The sequence below is a fragment of the Psittacula echo genome (assembly GCF_963264785.1).
Source record: "Psittacula echo genome assembly, chromosome: 22".
NCBI classification, from domain to species: domain Eukaryota; kingdom Metazoa; phylum Chordata; class Aves; order Psittaciformes; family Psittacidae; genus Psittacula; species Psittacula echo.
The window spans coordinates 3,020,243-3,040,516 of NC_137758.1; the positions used below are offsets into that span (position 1 = coordinate 3,020,243).

Sequence of the window (20,274 nt, forward strand, 5' to 3'; positions counted from 1 at the left end):
CTGCCAGGTCCCCTGCACTCACTGTGCTTGCTCAGGACAGGGACTGGCTCCTCCTGGGTAAGCCCCTGGCATCATCCCTTCTGCTTTCCTCACCTCTTTCGCTATCCTTCCATGGCTCCCCATCAAGCTCTACCAATGGGGGTGACCCCCCCCCCAGCTCCTGCCCACCCAGGGCAAACATGGATCTACAAATTCCTAGCATCAGGATGCATGCACACAGGGACTGGCACCACAAAGCAGTGGCTGTGCTGTGTTGGGAATGGATCTGGACATGACTATGGGTGCAGGAGCACCTCCAGCAGCCATAGGGTATCCCAGTCCTGGCTGCATGCTGATCTATGGGGTGTAAGGGGTGTTGGGATGCATCATGCCCATGCAGAGCACAGGGTGGTTGAGGGGGGCACACTGGGCTCCTTGGCCTGGTGCTGGCCCCCTCCATCACATCGATGTTGATGCCTGGGCTCTGGGCAGGACTTTCCCATGGGATGCAAGCAGGGAAGGACCCCCAAAACTGGCCTTTTGCTCACTCTCTGCTGCTGCATGGTGCCAAATCCTGCCCCTGTGAGACCACATCCCCTCCGGAGGGCATGGATCTTGCTCACGTCTGTGTGTCCATCTGCTCCTGTGAGCCGCATGTCACCGCTCCGCTGTGGAGAGCAGCGGCTCTGTCCCCAGGCAGGACAGGGGCTCACAGGGGACCCGTTTCCCTCCTGCAGCCCAAGCTGAGCTTCGAGCAGAGCAAGAAGGATGCTCAGCGACCAGCACCCCCTGCTCCCCAGGCCGAGGGGCTCCGGCAGGAGCAGGAGGCAGAGAAGCAGGCAGCTCTCAACAAGGGTATGGCATTGGGAATGGTGCATCCCAACTCCCAGCCGGTGTCCTGCTGGGCCCCTGCCCATGGTCCCTGGGGGGTTCAGCCTGGTGTTTGCTCTGCAGTGGGCATCGTGCCCCCCAGGACCAAGTCTCCAGCAGAGGAGGAGGTGGTGCCAGCGGCTGGAGTGCCACGGAGGAGCAGTGGTGGCATGGCCAATGGGCTCGGCTCCAAGGTAGGGCTCGTGTCCAGGGGCTGGTGCTGGCTGGTGGGGTTGGAACAGCAAAAGGGGGGCTCTATTGTAGTCATGGAGCCTGTTACTGCAGGTTTAGATGGAGCTGAGGAACAATTCCTTCCCCAGAGGATGCTCAGGCATTGGAACAGGCTGCCCAGGGCAGGGCTGGAGTCACTGTCCCTGCAAGTGTTCACACACCCTCAGTGCCATGGGTTAGTGGTGGCCTTGGCAGTGCTGGGCAATGGTTGGACTTCATCACCTCAAAGGTCTTGTCCAACCTGGTTGATTCCATGGCTCCATGTCTCCCCATCCACCTCCTTGAGACCCTCACACTTTATTTCAGCACCTTCCCCTCCCCTGGGTGCAGCAGCCGGTTGCAGGGGGGGTTGTGGGTGGGGATGCGTGACCATGGGGCTGGGCTCCCTGACAGGAGAGACCCAAGAGCGCTGTGTTTGCCAACGAGACGAAGGTGAAGATGAGTGTGGAGGAGCAGATTGACCGCATGAAGCGGCACCAGAGCGGCTCCATGAAGGAGAAGCGGCGCAGCCTGCAGCTCCCTGGTACCCAGCAGCCCGAGCCCCCCAGCACAAAGGCACCCGCTTCATATAAAGTGGTGAGTCCCTGCACTGACCAGCTTTGCTTTGCAGAGGTCCCTCATGGAGCAGAGTGGACCTTGGGGCTGGGGAAGGGTTCATGGTGGCATCCCGGGGTGCTCAGTGGGGCTGGGGTCCCTCGCAGGTGCGCCGGCACCGCAGCATCCATGAGGTGGACATCTCCGACCTGGAGGCAGCGCTGCGCTCCGATGACCCCAGCAAGGTCTATGAGACACCCCAGGAGGAGATCGCCCGCCTGCGCAAGATGGAGCTGGAGCCACAGCACTACGATGTGGACATCAACAAGGAGGTGAGGAGGGGCTGTCCTGGGGAGCTGCAGCCTGGGCATGGGCATCCCTCGCTCCGAGGTTTGGAATGGTTTGTGTTGGATGAGAGCTTAAAGCTCATCCAGTTCCAACCCCTGCCACGGGCAGGGACCCCTTCCACTGGAGCAGCTTGCTCCAAGCCCCTGTGTCCAACCTGGCCTTGAACACTGCCAGGGATGGGGCAGCCACAGCTTCTCTGGGCACCCTGTGCCAGCGCCTCAGCACCCTCACAGGGAAGAGCTTCTGCCTAAGAGCTCATCTCAGTCTCCCCTCTGGCAGGTTAAAGCCATTCCCCTTGGCCTGTCCCTACAGGCCCTTGTCCAAAGCCCCTCTCCAGGTTTCCTGTAGCCCCTTCAGGCACTGGAAGACTTTAAGGTCTCCCATAGGCCAACCCCATAGTGTCAATCTATCCTGTGTTGGTCAGGGTCCTGGAGGCTCTGCTGGTGCCTGGCCAGGGGCTGCCCTTGCCTGTTGGGTGCTGAGAGCTGGGGTGAGTGGGGACACAGGTCCTCAGTGTCCAGCACCAAGTTCATCCCTGCCACTGCCCCCAGCTCTCCACACCGGACAAAGTGCTCATCCCTGAGCGGTACGTGGAGCTGGAGCCGGATATGCCCCTCAGCCCCGAGGAGATGAAGGAGAAGCAGAAGAAGGTGGAAAGGATCAAGACCCTCATTGCCAAATCCAGGTGAGGCTGCTGTGCCCGTGCCCACATCACCCTGGTGCACCCACCACCCGCCTGCACCCCCTTCCCTGGCCATCCCCATGGGGTCTGTCCCATTGGGTGCATACATGGGTGCTGATGCCAGTGCTGTGTGCAGCCTGCAGAACGTCATGCCCCTGGGCGAGGGGGAGCTGGACACTCCCCAGGACCCCGAGACCCAGCTGCAGGAGCAGGAGAAGAGGATCGAGATCTCCTGTGCTCTGGCTGCCGAGGCCTCGCGCCGGGGCCGCATGCTCTCGGGTAAGGACCAGGCAGGGGATGGAGGGTTGGAGCTGCCAGCCCCAGGGTGGAGCAGGCCTTGGGCAGTGTTATGGATGCAGGACTGGGGTATGGGCTGCACAAGGCAGCAGGAGAAAGGGCCAATATGGGCAGGAGACCAGGCTGCATCCATCCTGGAGCAGTGGGAGAACCAGCCTGGGGATGCTGGCAGTGCCTTCCCCTGCAGCAGTGCTGAGCCTGGAAGGATGGAGCAGCCACTTTGGCCAGGCACAGGTTTCAGCACCAGGTTTCGACGTTGGCCAGGTTGCAGGATGCAGCTCCTGGCCATGCAGCATGTGGTGGCCATGATATCCAATCCAATGTGATGTTACACCATGTCCAATCTAATATGGTGCCACCATATCCAATCCAGTGTGGTGCCACCATATCCAATCCAGTGCGGTGCCACCATATCCAATCCAGTGCGGTGCCACCATATCCAATCCAGTGCGGTGCCACCATATCCAATCCAGTGTGGTGCCACCATATCCAATCCAGTGTGGTGGCCACCATATCCAATCCAGTGTGGTGGCCACCATATCCAATCCAGTGTGGTGGCCACCATATCCAATGCAGTGCGGTGCCACCATATCCAATCCAGTGCGGTGCCACCATATCCAATCCAGTGTGGTGCCACCATATCCAATCCAGTGTGGTGCCACCATATCCAATGCAGTGTGGTGGCCACCATATCCAATGCAGTGTGGTGCCACCATATCCAATCCAGTGTGGTGGCACCATATCCAATGCAGTGTGGTGGCACCATATCCAATCCAGTGTGGTGGCCACCATATCCAATCCAGTGTGGTGCCACCATATCCAATCCAGTGTGGTGGCCACCATATCCAATCCAGTGTGGTGGCCACCATATCCAATCCAGTGCGGTGCCACCATATCCAATCCAGTGCGGTGCCACCATATCCAATCCAGTGCGGTGCCACCATATCCAATCCAGTGTGGTGCCACCATATCCAATCCAGTGTGGTGCCACCATATCCAATCCAGTGCGGTGCCACCATATCCAATGCAGTGCGGTGCCACCATATCCAATGCAGTGCGGTGCCACCATATCCAATGCAGTGCGGTGCCACCATATCCAATCCAGTGCGGTGCCACCATATCCAATCCAGTGTGGTGCCACCATATCCAATCCAGTGTGGTGGCCACCATATCCAATCCAGTGTGGTGGCCACCATATCCAATCCAGTGTGGTGGCCACCATATCCAATGCAGTGTGGTGCCACCATGTCCAATCCAGTGTGATGGCACCATGTCCAATGCAGTGTGGTGACACACCATGCCTTGTCCATGAGGAGCCCTGCAGGGAGCTCACGTGTGCGCGCTGCGGCCGGGCGCTGCTGTGGCTGTGTCCCCCATCCCCGCTTGCTTCCCCCCTGCCTTCCTCTCCATTCCCCCCTCTCTAACCTCTCGCTGGTCGCCTCCTTCCCCTGGCTGCCACCAGCACCTCGTGTTCTTCAGCCCCTTCTCCCGTTTCTCGTTTCCAGCTCAATGCACTACCCCCAGCCCTCCCACCTCCCCAGCCTCCCCGACTCCACCGACCAACCCCCTCTCGTCTGAAACATCCCACGGCGCCGACAACAGCCATTTTATGCGTGTCTGAGCCATGAAGTAAGCACCAGTTCTCTTCTATTGCATCCCATCCTCTCTCCATCCCGGGGCAGGGGGGAAGGTTGGGGGGTGCCTCTTCTGCTCCCGGTGTCCATCCATCGCTGCTTGCTCCAGCTAACGTTTCCCAAGCCACGTCAGCCCCGTCTCCTCTCATGGACCAAGTGCAAGTGTCCTCCAAGGTGAAGCCCCTGGGCTGGGTCAGAGACCCCAGCATGGGCAGGGGGGGCTCAGCCTGTCCATGCACGGTGCCAAAGGGGGGTCTCACAGCCAGGCTCTGGGGTACACCCACCCTGGTATGTCCATGGTGGGGGCTGCAAACTGGGGGTCACAGCATCCTCCTGCTTGCTTAAGAGGCTCCCCCCACGGAGTTGGGGGCATAGACCCAAATCTGCACTAGGTTCTCCTCTGAGCAGGGGAGGAGAGGGGTCCATGGGGTGGGCACAGGGGCTGCCCCATCACCGGCGACCCCACACACAGCTCAGCCCCACTCTTCTCTCCCTCCAGCTCAAGCCCTGGCTGCTGCTGGCACCATCAAGTTCCATGGGGCCACATTTTAGCCCCCGACACGACACCAAATCTCTCGCCATCGTCTTCGGTTCTCCTGGACCCCCCTTTCCCTCCCATGGATGGCGAGTGGGAAGATGCATCACCGACAACACCGGCTGCTCTGCCCTGTCCTGGAGGAGACGTGGAGGGTTTTGGGGGTGTCCACTGCAGAGCGTGGTCCCCAAGGAGCCCTTGGGCTGCCATCTACGGTGTCCTGAGTGTCAGGCTTGTGTGGATGCTCAAGCAGGAGCATCTGCTGTGACGCTGAGCATGGGACTCCCCAGCTCCCCATGCGGATGTGTTGGTCTCCCAAAGGTCTATGAAGGGGTTCTCCTGCATGGAGACCGGCCAGCGCCCACCGTGGATGGTGCTTCCACCATACACTGGACATGGATGCTCCATCTCTGCTCCTTGGGCACATCTTCCCTTCCCTGTGCTCTGAACTTGCTTTTAGCATCCGTCCGGCTGGCAGAGCCTGGCCTGTCCCACCACGCTGGTGGCTCGGCAGGAGGATAAGGAGCTGTATCAGGAACAGGATGGATGGAGGTGGGACTGGGGATGACACGGAGGTGCCTGGGGGAGCACTGTGCTTGGGCTCAGGGGGTAAGGGGCTGCCTGGGGCACTGGTGCACCGCTGGCACGGAGCAGAAGGTCTGGGCAGGGATGGGGATGTTGCATGGGAATTGGAGGTGTGAGATGGGACAGTGATGCCACAGGCTCAGCAGGGATCCCTCTGTGGTGGATGGGATGGTAAAGGAAGGGGAAGGGGCTTGGAGCCAGGCAGTACCTCTGTCGCAACCCTATTTGGCACCAGGTCTTACCCCAAGACCTGGCCATTGCGCTCCAGAGCCTTCAACTTGTCTGGGTTCCCTGTAGCAAGTTTCCCCTTTAGCTTTCTGGAGGGAGGGAAAAAAGGCTGGTTCTGCCTGGAAAAGTGGAATTCCACACCAGGTTGTGTGTATGGCAGGGCTGGCACGGGCAAGGCGGGTGGTATGAGGAGCTGGAAACCCTCCATCCTGCAGCTCTTTCCTTTCTGGCCTGATTCTGAACCCATCCCCTTGCATCCCCATCACCCCCATCTCAGCAATACCGGTAGGATCCCAGGAGCCCCAAATCCCGCTCCGCTTCCCGAGCTTCCCGCAGCCCTCTTAGCTCATAAAGCTGGCCCTTTATTTTGCTATTACATGCCTTAATATATGTTTTATGGAAATTATACATTTATAATATATATCTATATTTGGGTTTCTCTTCTTTTCGGGAGGTACTGTGTTGTGCTGAGCTCTGTCTCTGCAGGGTGGTTGGCACCAGCCCTGCCCGTGAGTTCCAAAAGCAGATTCTTTGCCAATTTATCAGAGGGGGGGGGAAACAAACAAAAAAACCTATTTAAAAATATCTATTTTTTCTGCTTTTATTAAAAGCAAATTTATTTAAAAATAAAGTATAAAGAGACTGTAAGTTTTAAGAGATGATGCATTTATTGCCCTGGCCGGGGCGGGCTCCCCAGCTTGTGTAACCCCCTTACACAGGCTCTGGGGACACCCTTGGGGACCACACATGGTGCATGGCTGCATCCCAGCTCCATCAGGGAGCCGAGGGGGCTCACAGCCCCATAGGCATCAATTCCCACCTCCGAGGACCGGAGAGGATGAGGATGCACCCGAGCCTTCCCCAAGGCCCTGCCCTGGTGTGGAACCCCCGTGGTTGTCATTTTGGGTTTGTTGTGTTGTTTTATTTTTCAGAGAACTCGATTCTTAGTTTTATTTTGGTTATTATTTTTCATAACACTTCATATACCAGTGACTTGTAACCGAGACAGGATTTGCATCGGGAGGAAATCTATTTATGCACTGGGGAGGGTGGGAGGGGGGCATTTGTTTTTGGGGGGTTTTGCTAGTGTTAGAGAAATAAAAGTATCTAAGAAACAAGATGGTGTCGGAGTCTTTTGTCTGGAGGTGACCTCAGATAACAATAATAGCATAGAGTCATGGAATGGTTTGGGTTGGAAGGGACCTCAAAGCTCATCCAGCTCCAACCCCTGCCACAGGCAGGGACCCCTTCCACTGGAGCAGCTTGCTCCAAGCCCCTGTGTCCAACCTGGCCTTGAACACTGCCAGGGATGGGGCAGCCACAGCTTCTCTGGGCACCCTGGGCCAGCGCCTCAGCACCCTCACAGGGAAGAGCTTCTGCCTAAGAGCTCATCTCAGTCTCCCCTCTGGCAGGTTAAAGCCATTCCCCTTGGCCTGTCCCTACAGGCCCTTGTCCAAAGCCCCTCTCCAGGTTTCCTGCAGCCCCTTTAGGCACTGAGAGCTGCTCATCCCCCTGTTTCAGGGATTGCTCCAAGCACATCCAAGGAGGATGCTCAGGGAGGACAGGACCAGGCAGGGGCCCAGCACCAGTGCTCACCCCACAGCGATGCCCAACCACCACATCCCACTCCGGAGGTGCCACAGGCAATTCCAGGCTGTTAATGATTTCCAGGGTGACGTGGGGACTAAAGGCCTTTCCAAGGGTCACTGCCAAGGGAGGGCACGTGGAAGTGGTGGCCCAGCCCCATTGCCAAGATGGTGTCTCTGACCGACTTCCAGCGTAAGCAGATGTGGGGTGGCTGTGTCCTGGAGGTGATGCCCATTCCCATGGGATCAGGTCACAGTTCTGGGATGCTGGCTGGGGCGGTTGGGGCAGGGAGATGTGTCTGGCAAGTCCGGCTGGGTGGATGCAGTGGGAGCATGGCTGAGATGTGGGGACCAGTGTGTAAGGACCAGCATTGGGGTCCTGCAGAGCGGGGTTTGTCCCCATCATCTGCCCAAGGTCTGCATTGGGAACAGCCACCCTGGCTCATCCAGAGAGCATTCCCAGCCTCTCCCACCAGCTGCCTGCACTGACACCCTCATGCCACTGCTCAGAAGGATGCTGGAAGTTGTCCTCCCATGGGCAGGCGGAAAGGCTGTTTCTAAGCTTAGGAGAAATCCAAAGCGCATTCCTGGAGGGAATGGGCCAGGAAGGTGCTAAAGAGCACCTTCAAGGTGGGACCTGAGCTGTGAGCTCCAGCCTCAGCCCTCCACCCCACACAGGGATCGGCGTGGGACTGGTCGGCTTTGGGATCTTCTTTGTCCTTTTTGGGGTGCTCTTGTACTTCGACTCAGTGCTCCTGGCCTTTGGGAACGTGAGTACAATGGGACTGGGGCTCCCAATCCCAACCCGCAGCAGGCACAGCTGCCCAGGATGGAGCAAAGGGTTGGACTGGGTTTCCCTGACCCACTCCTCTTCATCCTCCCAGGTCCTCTTCCTCTCCGGCTTGGTCTTCATCATCGGCTTCAGGAGGACCTTCACCTTCTTCTTCCAGAGGCCAAAGCTGAAGGGCACCAGCTTCTTCCTCGGGGGGGTCATCATTGTCCTCATGCGGTGGCCAATCCTGGGCATGCTGCTGGAGGCTTACGGCTTCATCACCCTCTTCAGGTCCGTGCCATGCACCCGGCCATGGTGGGCTGCGGAGTGGGAGCTCCTCGTGCCCTGCAGTGGCTCTTAACAGAGCCTTTGGTTTGATACAGGAGCTTCTTCCCTGTGGCTTTTGGGTTTTTTGGCTCGCTGCTGAACATCCCGGTGCTGAGCAAGGTGAGCAGGGCGCTGGGCATGGTTCACATGGGCTGATGTGGCTCCATGGCTGGAGGTGGCACAGGGACCAACATGGCCATCATTGGAGGTGGCTGATCAGGCTCTGCCCCTGGTGCAGCTCTTGCAGAAGGTGGGAGACAGCAGCTCCATGGTGTGACCTGCAAGAAGGACCCAATCACTGGCAATGGGATGGAGCAAGCCCTGGCTCCAGCTCTCCCATTGTGAGCTGTTGCCTCTCTCAGCCCCAGGACCCTTGGCACTGGCCGGAGCCACCCTGTGATGGGGATGGTGCCTCAGGAGCAGCTCCTGAGGAGCTCCAGCACCAGATGCTGTTCCAGACGGGCTCTGGGAATATTCTGTGTTATTTTATGCCTTTTTGTCTTCCCTTGTTGAAAGACTCCATTAAAACGTGTGTCTGAGACCAATGACTGGAGGTGGCACATGGATCTTCCCGTTGGCATGGCTAGAAAAGGCACAGGGATCTTCCCATCAATGGCTGGAGATGGCACAGGGACCTTCCCATGGCCACCAATGGAGGTGGCACATGGACCTTCCCATGCATGTGACTGGAGGTGGCACAGGGACCTTTCATGAGCCCCATCCAGCTCGGGCAGCCCTGCTTGCACTGGCACTGCCTTCCCATGGATCCCATGGGAATGTGGGCTGAGGAGAGGGGTGAGGAGGGGGGGGTTAGGAAAACACCCATTAAACCACATTAACCTGCCATGACCTGATCCAAGGAGGATAAATCACCCCGGTCCCACTCAGTGACCAAGAAAAAGCAAATGACGTGGGGTTATGAATTCACTGAGATGCTGGGCTGGGAGAGTTACAGTGCTGGGATCTCTGAGTGTTATGGGCCAGGACTTCTGTTTCCCATAGACCTGTTTCCTGTGGGATGAGGCCAGGATGGAGCCGGGCCGGGATGCGAGGATCCCTTGTTGCGAGGGGCCGGTTGCTCATAGGGAGAGCATCACAGCAGGCAGGGACCTGAGCACAGTGCAGAGCTCTCCCAGCTCCACATCAGATGATTCCAAAGGAGCTGTTTTGTTCCTCCTCTCCCCAGGAGCACTCCTGGAGAACTGGTTGGAGAGCTCAGTGGGTCTGTGCGATCAGACACAAGCTGAGTGGATGCGAGCCAGGTTTCTATGAGCGCTTGGGAAGCTGGGTGCAAACAGGAGTTTAATTAAACCAAGGCAATCACATCAAAGGCGGTCCCTGTGCTGATGCCCCTCTTAACTGGCAGGAATTAATTAAGGAGTTGGAGTTAAACCTGTTCCCTCTCGGTGGAGCTGGTGGCTCTGCCTGTGGCACATCACAGCTCCTGCAGCAGGTTTGGACCAGGTCAAAGCAGAGCTGGGATCTGCTCTGGCTGCTCAGCTGGGGTGGGGAAACTCATTTGGGCTCCTAAACCCAGCCCCAGCAGCCAGGATGAGTCCTGGGATCTAATGGATGAGCAGGTATAAATCAGGGCAGCCCTCTCCTTGGGCTGGGTATGGCTGTGCTGCATCCATAGGAGGTCTGCCTTAGGGGAAGCTGTACCTGGTTTTGGGGTCTCTGCCTTTACTTTGAGTGCAGATTGCAGCTGAAGGCTCTTGAGAAGGGTTAAAGAGAGCTTCCTGGCATCAGCCTGGCTGTGAGCAGGAGGAAGGTAGAGTTGGGTTCAGCTCCCCTGGTATCAGGGACAGCTTTGGTGATAAAGCAGAAGGATTTGGAGCAGAGTGAGAGCTGAGTGTTGAGGAGGGATGAGAGAGGAAGCATGTGCCTAGATATCATAGAGGTGAGGGCTGCAGCATCCCTAAAGCCCCTCTGTCATTCCTGTCTTGGTTTCACCCTGGCTGAAAGCTTGTGCTTGGGCTGCAGAGCAACTGCATGCTCTTAGTTCACCCTGTTGGGAAAATCAAGCCAGGCTGGAACATTATGGAATGGTTTGGGTTGGAAGGGACCTTAAAGCTCCTCCAGCTCCAACCCCTGCCGTGGGCAGGGACACCTTCCACTAGAGCAGCTTGCTCCAACCCCTGTGTCCAACCTGGCCTTGAACACTGCCAGGGATGGGGCAGCCACAGCCTCTCTGGGCACCCTGTGCCAGAGCCTCAGCACTCTCACAGGGAAGAGCTTCTGCCTAAGAGCTCATCTCAGTCTCCCCTCGGGCAGGTTAAAGCCATTCCCCTTGGCCTGTCCCTACAGGCTCTTGTCCCAAGCCCCTCTCCAGGTTTCCTGCAGCCCCTTCAGGCACTGGAGCTGCTCTAAGGTCTCCCCTTCAGGAGCCTTCTCTTCTCCAGGCTGCCCCAGCCCAGCTCTCTCAGCCTGGCTCCAGAGCAGAGCTGCTCCAGCCCTCGCAGCATCTCCATGGCCTCCTCTGCCCTCGCTCCAACAGCTCCACGTCCCTCTGGTGCTGCTGCCCCAGAGCTGGATCAGGACTGCAGGGGGGGTCTCATGAGAGCAAAGGAGCAGAATCCCCATCCCTGGCTGGCAGTGAGGGATGCTCCCCAGCAGGCTCCAGGCCCAGGGCATGGTTTATTGCAGGGGAACCTTTTCCTCCGGTTCAGTGAACTGCCCTCTCTATGAGCCCTGCCAGAGCAGTTCTGGTTTGCTTGACATCAATGGCCCAATTCCCCTGGTGCTGGTGCCATCCGGAGCCTCCCCTAAGTCCTCCCGAAAAGCTGCTTCTATGCTTGAGCTTTCCAGTCATCTGGAACCAGGGACCTTTGGAAGCCTCCAGTGTTTTTACTAGCAACAAACTCATGGACTGGAGAAGAGGGTGGGAAGCCCAGAACTGTGCTTACCTTCTTGTGCTGCTTTACAAGATCCCTCAAGGAACAAGGCTGCTCAGCAAAGCTTCCTGATGAGCCCCATTTAGAGACGGAGCTACTGAATATTTCAAGTTGTATTTGAAGAAATGTGCTTGTTCAGCCCAGCACTGAAGGAACCCATTTATCCTGCAGGAAAGCATTTCTCTCTCTCTGCAAAGCCTTATCCCTGGGTTCACTCCTGGCTTGATCATTTGAGTCCTTGAAAGCAGGCAAGGAAATAACTGAAGAGCTTCCCCCTGCTATTTCCAGATGAGCTGCTCTTTATAGGACATGTAACTGTATGAACCCCCAGCCCTTTGCAGCAGGTTCCCCATAGCAGTGCACAGATTGAGGTTGCAGCCTTGCCTCGTGGCCTGTTACCTTCAGTAATTGCCAGCTCGGGTTTAAGTGATGCTTTGAGGCTGTCTGGGAAGAGCTGAGCTTCTGTCCTGTGCTCTGGGTCTCCTGAAGGGCTGGGGATCAAATTGATGTGGTCCAGAGCTTGTTATGTCCCAGTGCTCCTTCCCCTGGGCACTGCCTGGCCCTCGGGCTCCTTCTTTCCTCTAACCCTGTGCACAAAACCACCCTGTGCAGGTTATTTAAGCCCCGTTTAAGTCTTTCCCATGCACCAGCTGCTCATCCCTGCTGCAAAGGTGACTGGAAAATGCCTTGAGGTACCCTGTGCTGAGGAGCATCCTCAGCCCTGGTGCTGCCAGCAAGGCTGGTCAACCTCAGGGCTAGAACTGGCCACTGAAAGCAATAATAGGCTTGGGTAAAGCGGTTTTGCCTGTTTATGCCTTGTTTTCCCTTCCAAGGGAAGGGATTGTGGTGCCATTCCTGTGTCAGGGAACTGGAACAGGCTGGTGCTGCCTTTGCCCTGGTACCCACTGCGTCCTGCTCTGGCTGCCCCATGGGAGGAGTCCATATGTCCATTGTAGGAGAAAGCCATGTCCAGAGAACTGAATGCTCCCCAGAGCACCTGCAGATGTGTCTCTTTTGGCCCTGTGTCTTCCCTTGGCTGATGTGGCCCCTTTCCTCTGGAGTCACACTCAGGCCTGGCTTCTCCCTTGGGGAATGATGCTCGGCACAGCAGGCAGAGCTCATGGGATGCCCAGGAAGTGGATTTATGTTTGTGGCTCCCCACCATGTTTTAGCTCCTGACCCCTGCACCTCACTGCAACCTGTGCCAGGGCATGAGGGTCCCCTGAGTGACGCAGCACCGGGACCCAGCGTGGGAAAGGACGTCAAGGCCGGGGGGAACAGGGCTGCAATCCATGGGGCAGAGCCTGCCGAGGTCAGCCTTGCCCTGGCTCCAAGTGCCCCAGCCAGAATCCCATGGGGAAAGGAGATGTTAAAGCCCCGGTTCTGGGGGAAGTTGTCTGTAGTTTGTGGGGTGTCCTCTTCAAGCCCAGCACCATCACAAGGGTGACAGCAGCGCCTTAACCCCCATCCTCACCAGGAGCACCCCACTGTGATTGTGTAATGGGGGTTTGAGGCAGGGGCAAGTCATCAGGTTCCTTCCAGGAACATTTTTATTGCCTTTGCTGTCGTTTCCCACTGAGGTTCCCTGAGGTCAAGCACTGGGCTGGGAGCCACAGGGCCTGATCCAGCACCCACCACCCTGCGCTGCTGCATGCGAACAGGGGACCAGCGATGTGCCTGGTACAAGGAGTTCCTGCAGCCCGTGCTGAGGTTTCTGAGCAGCGTCTCCCTTCCAAACCACAGGGCAGGGCTGGGCACAGCAGCTCGGGCACCCAGAGCCACGCTGGGCTCCTCTGCACCCTGCTTGTGCAGGATGGAGAGTGGGGAAAGGGCTGTTCCTCCCAGCTGTGATGTGCCTGGCCAGGCTGGGGATGCTTGGATGGATGGGGCTTGGAGCAAGCTGCTCTAGTGGAAGGAGTTCCTGCCTGTGGCAGGGGCTGGAACCGGATGAGCTTTAAGGTCCCTTCCAAATCATTCCATGATGATTCTATGAGCTGTGATGAGTTTAGCTGTTCTCTTCCCCAGGCTCTGCATTAAGGCAACCTCAGGGGGCATGTTCCCACCCACCACACTCAGAGCAGCCCCATGAGGGCAGCGGGGTCTGGTAGGCTTACCACTGGTGTCCGCATGTCTTAGGGAGCTGTGGCTGAGTGCTCTTGGCTGTTCCCATCCCAGAGCTTTGGGGAAAGCCCCATTCCTCTGGAACATGAAGCTTGGGGATATCTCCTTGGCCACCATCAGCACCTGCATCAGCATCACCCACCAGCTCCCCTAATTGACACTAGAGCCATTAGTGCCCTGATGCATCAGTGATGGCTGGCCGCTGATTTGTACCAGTGCTATTAACTACAAGGAACGTGGGTTTGCAGCTCCCAAGTATTCAGAGCTGCCTTTGCCAGGCACAGGGCTATCCTGGCCACGCCACCCTCCACAGGGACTGTCACCATCAGCACCCAGCCATGGGATTCCCAGCCCTCCCCCGGCCAGCAGGGAGGGGAAACCCACACGGATGCAGAAACCCGGCTATAAAAGCATCCTCCCCGTTGGGATGTGACAGCGCTGCTGGCACAGGAGGTGGCTGCCCAGGGAGAGCGCGATGCCGGCAGGACACAGCAGGAGGGTGCAGCAGTATCTGGTGGTCCTGGCCGTGACCTGGGGTGCCACCATCTTCCCCCCAACAGCCCAGGCTTTGCAGAGGTACCAGGCGTGTGTGTTGCACAGAGTGCCGGGTCTCTCTGTCTCCCCTTGCTTCTGGGTGCTGAGGACCAAAGGGTTCTCCTGCTGCAGCCTTGCTGGGAAAACCCTTCCTCCTTTTCTGCTCTAGCACCTCTGCTCTTCCTCGCTCCTCTTCCTCTCTCCACTTGAGAACTGCATGCCTCGGCAGCATCCCTGTCTTCCAAACCACCAAGGAGGCCAAGAAGAAGGGATGGGCTTGCAAAGTGAACAAGCCAAGCCTGGGGCTGGTAGATGCTCTGATGCATCCCCCCGTGGGTCCGGGAGCTCACCCGGGCCGCGCTGGCAGCCCCACGGTGCTGCGGGGAGCTGCTGCCATCTAGAGCCACCCGGCTGGATTGGTTGGAGCGACGGGGTGGGAACGGCCGGGATGCGGGGATGCTCGCGGCCCCCCAGCCGTGTCCTGCCCCACAGGATCGCGCTGCGGAGGATGCCGTCCATCCGGCAGACGCTGCAGGAGATGGGGGTGAAGGTGTCCGACGTCTTCCCCGAGCTGAGGCACAGCAGAAGCGGCAGCGCGGCCGGTCCCAAGAACGGGACGGCTCCCACCCTCCTCACCAACTACCTGGATGTGAGTCCCACCCCGACGCAGCCCCCGGTCCCACCCGCAGGGTGTTTGCTGCTGGGGCTCGGGGCTGTGTGAGCCTTGCCCTATCCTGAGCTGGGTTCCCAGCCATGCTCCGCGTTGTGCCTCCTCCAGACCCAGTATTTTGGTGAGATCAGCATTGGGACCCCTGCGCAGACCTTCAAGGTGGTTTTTGACACGGGCTCGGCCAACTTGTGGGTGCCATCCTACAAGTGCTCCCCCCTCTACAGCGCCTGCAGTGAGTAGAGAGGCTCGGGGGTGATCCTCTCCAGCTCAGTGGAGGGGGGCACCTCCCTCCGTCCCAAGGGACCCCAGCTCAGAGTGGATCTGTCCATGCACAGGGGGTCTCTGTCGCCGTCTGGTCCCTTGGTGCTGGGGCGGGGGGGGTTCATCACCCCACAGGGGTTGGGGGAACAGAGCTGGTGCTGCCATCGCCGCCTCCATCACTCTCTCCGATGCCTCTTCTCCTTCCGCCCAGTTTCCCACAGCCGCTACGACTCCTCCAAGTCACGGACGTACATAGCCAACGGCACGGGCTTTGCTATCCGCTATGGGACAGGGAGTGTCAAAGGCTTCCTCAGCCAGGACGTTGTCATGGTGAGCATGGCCCCTCAGCAAGGAGATGCCCATGTGTGGCTCTGCTCCCCTGTATAAGCATCCCCAATTACCCAAGAGTAAGGAGGCTCTTTGGGGTATTAACCCCCTGTGCTGCCACAAGAACAACCCTGCCCTTCCCAGGTATCAGACATCCCCATCATCCAGGTCTTTGCTGAGGCCACGGTGCTGCCTGCCTTCCCCTTCATCTTCGCTAGGTTTGATGGGGTGCTGGGGATGGGCTACCCCAGCCAGGCCGTCGATGGCATCACCCCTGTCTTCGACCGGATCCTTTCCCAGCAGATCCTCAAGGAGGAAGTGTTCTCAGTCTACTACAGCCGGTGGGTCTTGCGTGGAGCAGGGGGAAGTGGGAGTTTGCAGGGCATGGGCATTGCAACCATGGGTTTGCATCTCGGGACTGAGATAACGCTATAGCTGGGGCTGCAGGGTCTGGGGTGGGATGGAGGACGTGAGCATAGGGAGGGTACCTCGAGGAGCTGGGCTGGAATGAGGCAGCACAAGAGGCAGATCCATGTGGATGTTTCTCTGGAGCTGCAGGGCTGGGGATGGCTGCTCCACATTCATTTGTCACTGTCGTGTTCGTTGCCACCAGCTCTGATGGAGCAGCTGAAGCAATAACAGCCAGGATGGATTTAGTGTCTCACCTTTAGAAACAATGAAACCCCCCCAAAATCTGCTGCAGAAACACCTGCATCAACAACCAAACCTTTCATTTCTTGCCCCAAACTGTTGTGCCCCAGCATCCCCCCCTCCCAGCATCACCAACCCCTGCAGGAACAGTGGGAAGGCTGGTCCTGGCACAGGTACCAGTGACAACCAGACCCACAACCCCATGCTTAAAGCAGGCTCAGTAGACCTTTACCTCTACTAAAGGTGGATCTATCAATACCAAACAAAGCCTAAGGATGCTGGCTGCAACTGCAGCCTTATCTGGGTGCTGCACCCCAATGACGCAGCCACCCTCGGATCACAAGCTTATGGAGCATTCCTCTCTTTGCAGAGCTTCCAAGTAAGAAGATGAAAAGCATGAGCACTCTTGGGACAGCACCCACTAACAGTCACCGGGCAGCAGATCCCATTCCTGCTGAACCCAAGGGTCCATAGGAGCTTGCACGCTGCAGGAGCCAGCTCTGACCTGCTCCGAGACCTCAGCATGTGGCACTCCCTCTCCTCGCACCCCTATGAACTAACTCAGGGCTCCTTCTGCTCCAACTTGCTCTCCACCACTGTTCTCCGGGTCAGGCTGGTCCCTTTTCCCTGTGTTTTGGGGAGCAGCAGCCAAGGGGAATCACTCCGCTGCACTTTGCATCCTAGGAATGCTGCCCTGAAACCCGGAGGTGAAATCATCCTCGGAGGCAGCGACCCAGCCTACTACACTGGGGACTTCCACTACCTGAACGTCAGCAAGAGCGGCTACTGGCAGATCAGCATGAAGGGGTGAGCACAGGGAATGCCTTTGCACAGCACCGGGCCTCATCCTGCAATCCCTGCATAGGTGGGGAAAGGCCTCCCGGATGCTGGGAAAGGTGGTCCATGGAGATGTGTTTTCCTAATGGATGCTTTTCCCTCTGGAGGGGAGCGGGGTTGGTTCCTCCAGCACCCAGCTGCATCTCAGTGCTCAGCCAGGAGCTGGGGAATGCAGAGGGGGTGGCACCGTGGGCTGATCCCACTTGGAAGCTGCAGTGGGAGAGTTTAACCCCCGTCAGTCCTGCAGGAGCAGCGTGAGGCACTGAAACAATTCTGCTTTGTTGAATCCAACCAAATGAAAGCCACTCGTGATGAAGCTGAGCTTCCACATCCGAGAAGCTTGAAGGGAGGGTTCCCAATGCCCCTGGAGGCTGTGCTTTGGGAGCAGCGTGTGCTCTGCCTGCCAGCATTCCCTGGACAATGATGTGGCACATTCGCCCGTGGTCCTGGCAACCAAGCTGTGGTCACCAGGGGAGGGCTCAAGGTCACCATGGGAAGCTCGTGGTTGCTCCTCTCCTCTTTCCTGCTCCAGGGTGTCTGTGGGGGCTGAAATGCTGTTCTGCAAGGATGGCTGCTCAGCCGCCGTCGACACAGGAGCATCCTACATCACCGGCCCTGCTGGCCCCATCTCTGTGCTGATGAAAGCCATCGGGGCAGCAGAAATGGCTGAAGGAGGAGTGAGTATTCCCCCTAACACCCCGCTCCATATCCCCACTGCCTGTACCCTCGGCTGCCTGAACCCCAGCCCATCCCAATCCCGTCGTATGAGCTCAGCGCTGCCTCCTCCTCCTGCAGTACGTGGTGGATTGTGACCAAGTCCCTCAGCTGCCCAACATCTCCTTCCACCTGGGTGGGAAGGCCTTCGGGCTCAGCGGCTCAGCCTACATCCTTCGGGTAAGCTGCATCCCTCTGTGTGTATCAGAGCTGCACCATCCTGGCTCCCCTCAAGATGAGCCCCAGGATGATGCTGCTTGGTTTCCCCCAAACCAACTTGTCGCTGCTTCCTTGGGTGGTTTCAGGGAGATCTGGGGTGACACAGGCAGGGAGGGAGGAAGGAATGTTGAGGCCAGGCAGAGGCGGTTGAGCTGGGGACCACAGAGATCTCCCTCCTGGCACCTCCATCACTGTGTGGGTCTCCTCTTTGCAGCAATCCCAGTACGGGGAGGACATCTGCGTGGTGGCTTTCTCAGGGCTGGACATCCCACCCCCGACTGGTCCTCTCTGGATCCTGGGCGCCAGCTTCATTGGGCACTACTACACCAAGTTCGACCGGCGCAACAACCGCATCGGCTTTGCCACAGCTCGCTGATGGCCAGGGATGGGGAGAGGGACCGGGATCAGTTCGCAGGCAAGAGCATCACCACTGGGAAGGAAGGATTTGAAGTGCAGACCGGGTTTCCTCTCTTCATTGAAGCAACAGCAAAACCTCCCCTTCTCGTGCTCCTAAATCCCTGCTCTGCTTCCCAAGAATCTCTGCTGATGGGAAGAATGGAGCCTTAAACACATCCTCAAGGGCCTGGCAATTAAAGCAGGATGCTGTGGCCAGAGCTGCACCTCCAGGGACTCCCAGGCTGATGTGCAATCATACAAATGGCACACAGGGAGCTGCTGCTGGCATGGAGATGCTTGCAGGCTGCAGACTGAGGAGGGATGATCAGTTACTGTTAATGCTATTCTTTACATGGGAGAAAGATAACCTGGCTGTTTAATGAGGGTTTTAGCTGGTGTTAACCTGGCCCCCCACCATGACTTTAGTATTAAACCATCCTAGAGCAAAAGGACGCTGAGTGGATGCTTACACATGCAGAGGGGAGAGATCAGACACATGCAGTAAGAGAACAGGACAAGTGTTCCCCTACTAGGATCCACCACTGCATTTATGTCCCCTGAGCTCTTAGGCAGAAGCTCTTCCCTGTGAGGGTGCCCAGAGAAGCTGTGGCTGCCCCATCCCTGGCAGTGTTCAAGGCCAGGTTGGACACAGGGGCTTGGAGCAAGCTGCTCCAGTGGAAGGGGTCCCTGCCCGTGGCAGGGGTTGGAGCTGGATGAGCTTTAAGGTCCCTTCAACCCAAACCAGGCTGGGATTCCATGAAATCAGGGTCTTTCCAAACACTGAACTCGCTCTTTCTGCAGAAGATGGGATACCCAGGCTTTGCCCGGCTTTCCCAGGGGAGGTCAGGACCATGGGAAGGGGAAGGTCCCTGTGGGTGTGATGCGGGTGGCTGAGTCAATCCCAGCGCCTGGGTCTGTTTTCCTCCCCGTTGGCTCCAGCTCACAACCAGAGGCTTGTCTGTGTCCTGGCCGGGTGCAGCGATGCTCAGCAGGAGCACGCTGGTGCTGCCAGCCCCGTGCCAGCTGGAAGGGCAGAGCAGTGCTCCCAGCTGGGGGCTGACATTTCCAGTTCCACGGGAGAGCTGCGGTGCTTCCAGCTCCAGCTCAGCTCCCCCGTGCCAAGTCCTCTGCAGCACTCATAGAACTGAATCCACAAGGCTGGAAAAGACCTTGAAGCTCATCCAGTCCAACCATTAACCCAGCACTGCCAAGGCCACCCCTAACCCATGGCACTGAGGCCTCGTCTCCACGCTGTGTGAGCACTTGCAGGGACGGTGACTGCAGCCCTGCCCTGGGCAGCCTGTTCCAATGCCTGAGCACCCTCTGGGGCAGGAATTGTTCCTCAGCTCCATCTAAACCTGCCCCGGTGCAGCTTGAGGCCGGTTCCTCTTGTCCCATCCCTTGTTCCTTGGGAGCAGAACCCAGCCCCTCCCAGCTCCATCCTCCTGTCAGGCACTTGTAGGCAGCCATCAGGTCCCTCCTGAGCCTTCTCTTCTCCAGACTGAACCTCCCAGGTCCCTCAGCCCTTCCCCATCAACACTGTGCTCCAGGCCCTGCACCAGCTCCGTTCCCTTCTCTGGCCCCGCTCCAGCACCTCAATGTCTCTCTTGTAGTGAAGGGCCCAGACCTAAACCAAGATTTGAGGTGTGGTCACCTCCAGTGTCACCAGCTCAGGTGCTGTGGTCCACATCCAAGCCCTGTGCTGGGAAACGCACGGGTGCAGCAGAGCACAGCTCTTCCTGCAGCAGAGCCTGGAGCAAGCCACTGATCTTGCAGGATCATTTCACCCTCGTTTTCTGCAGCCGGCACTGACTGCTGATGAATTCCCAGCACTGCCCCAAGCGCAGGCTGACACCAGCTGCCTCTCACAGGGATATTTGGGATGCTCCTGCCAGCATCCAGGGAAAATCCACTTGGAATTAACTAAGCCTCCTGTGTCCTACACTACACCGCAAAGGCTCTGGTCTGGAGGAGAATCAAATGGATGTGAACCTGAAACAAGCGACTTAAGGCCCCATGATGGCTTCTGCCTATAGCAGAAA

General features: G+C 57.9%; 3 protein-coding genes across 3 annotated transcripts in view; all 3 read left to right on the top strand.

Moving 5' to 3' along the window:
* PLEKHA6 (pleckstrin homology domain containing A6) overlaps positions 1-5,214 on the top strand; it is a 43,593-nt gene extending 38,379 nt beyond the window's left edge. Inside the window, exons 21-28 of the mRNA XM_080633131.1 lie at positions 717-834; positions 934-1,043; positions 1,474-1,656; positions 1,782-1,946; positions 2,514-2,647; positions 2,781-2,923; positions 4,447-4,570; positions 5,075-5,214. Of these exons, the coding sequence (XP_080489257.1) occupies positions 717-834; positions 934-1,043; positions 1,474-1,656; positions 1,782-1,946; positions 2,514-2,647; positions 2,781-2,923; positions 4,447-4,562 (969 nt within the window). The 3' untranslated portion in view covers positions 4,563-4,570; positions 5,075-5,214. The remainder of the gene's footprint in view (positions 1-716; positions 835-933; positions 1,044-1,473; positions 1,657-1,781; positions 1,947-2,513; positions 2,648-2,780; positions 2,924-4,446; positions 4,571-5,074) is intronic.
* A 2,463-nt stretch (positions 5,215-7,677) lies between these two features.
* Positions 7,678-8,885, top strand: GOLT1A (golgi transport 1A; the record flags this gene model as incomplete). The annotated part of the gene is made up of 5 exons (XM_080633183.1): positions 7,678-7,702; positions 8,188-8,279; positions 8,394-8,572; positions 8,665-8,728; positions 8,847-8,885. 5 exons carry the CDS (start codon positions 7,678-7,680, stop codon positions 8,883-8,885), a joined length of 399 nt encoding a protein of 132 aa, XP_080489309.1.
* A 5,213-nt stretch (positions 8,886-14,098) lies between these two features.
* REN (renin) lies at positions 14,099-18,212 on the top strand (the record flags this gene model as incomplete). Its single annotated transcript, XM_080632761.1, is given in 10 exon segments — positions 14,099-14,199; positions 14,650-14,806; positions 14,936-15,059; positions 15,300-15,418; positions 15,560-15,763; positions 15,766-15,767; positions 16,751-16,873; positions 17,436-17,580; positions 17,699-17,797; positions 18,051-18,212. Coding segments are annotated over 10 exon segments (1,236 nt in total).
* Between the last annotated feature and the right edge of the window lie 2,062 nt (positions 18,213-20,274).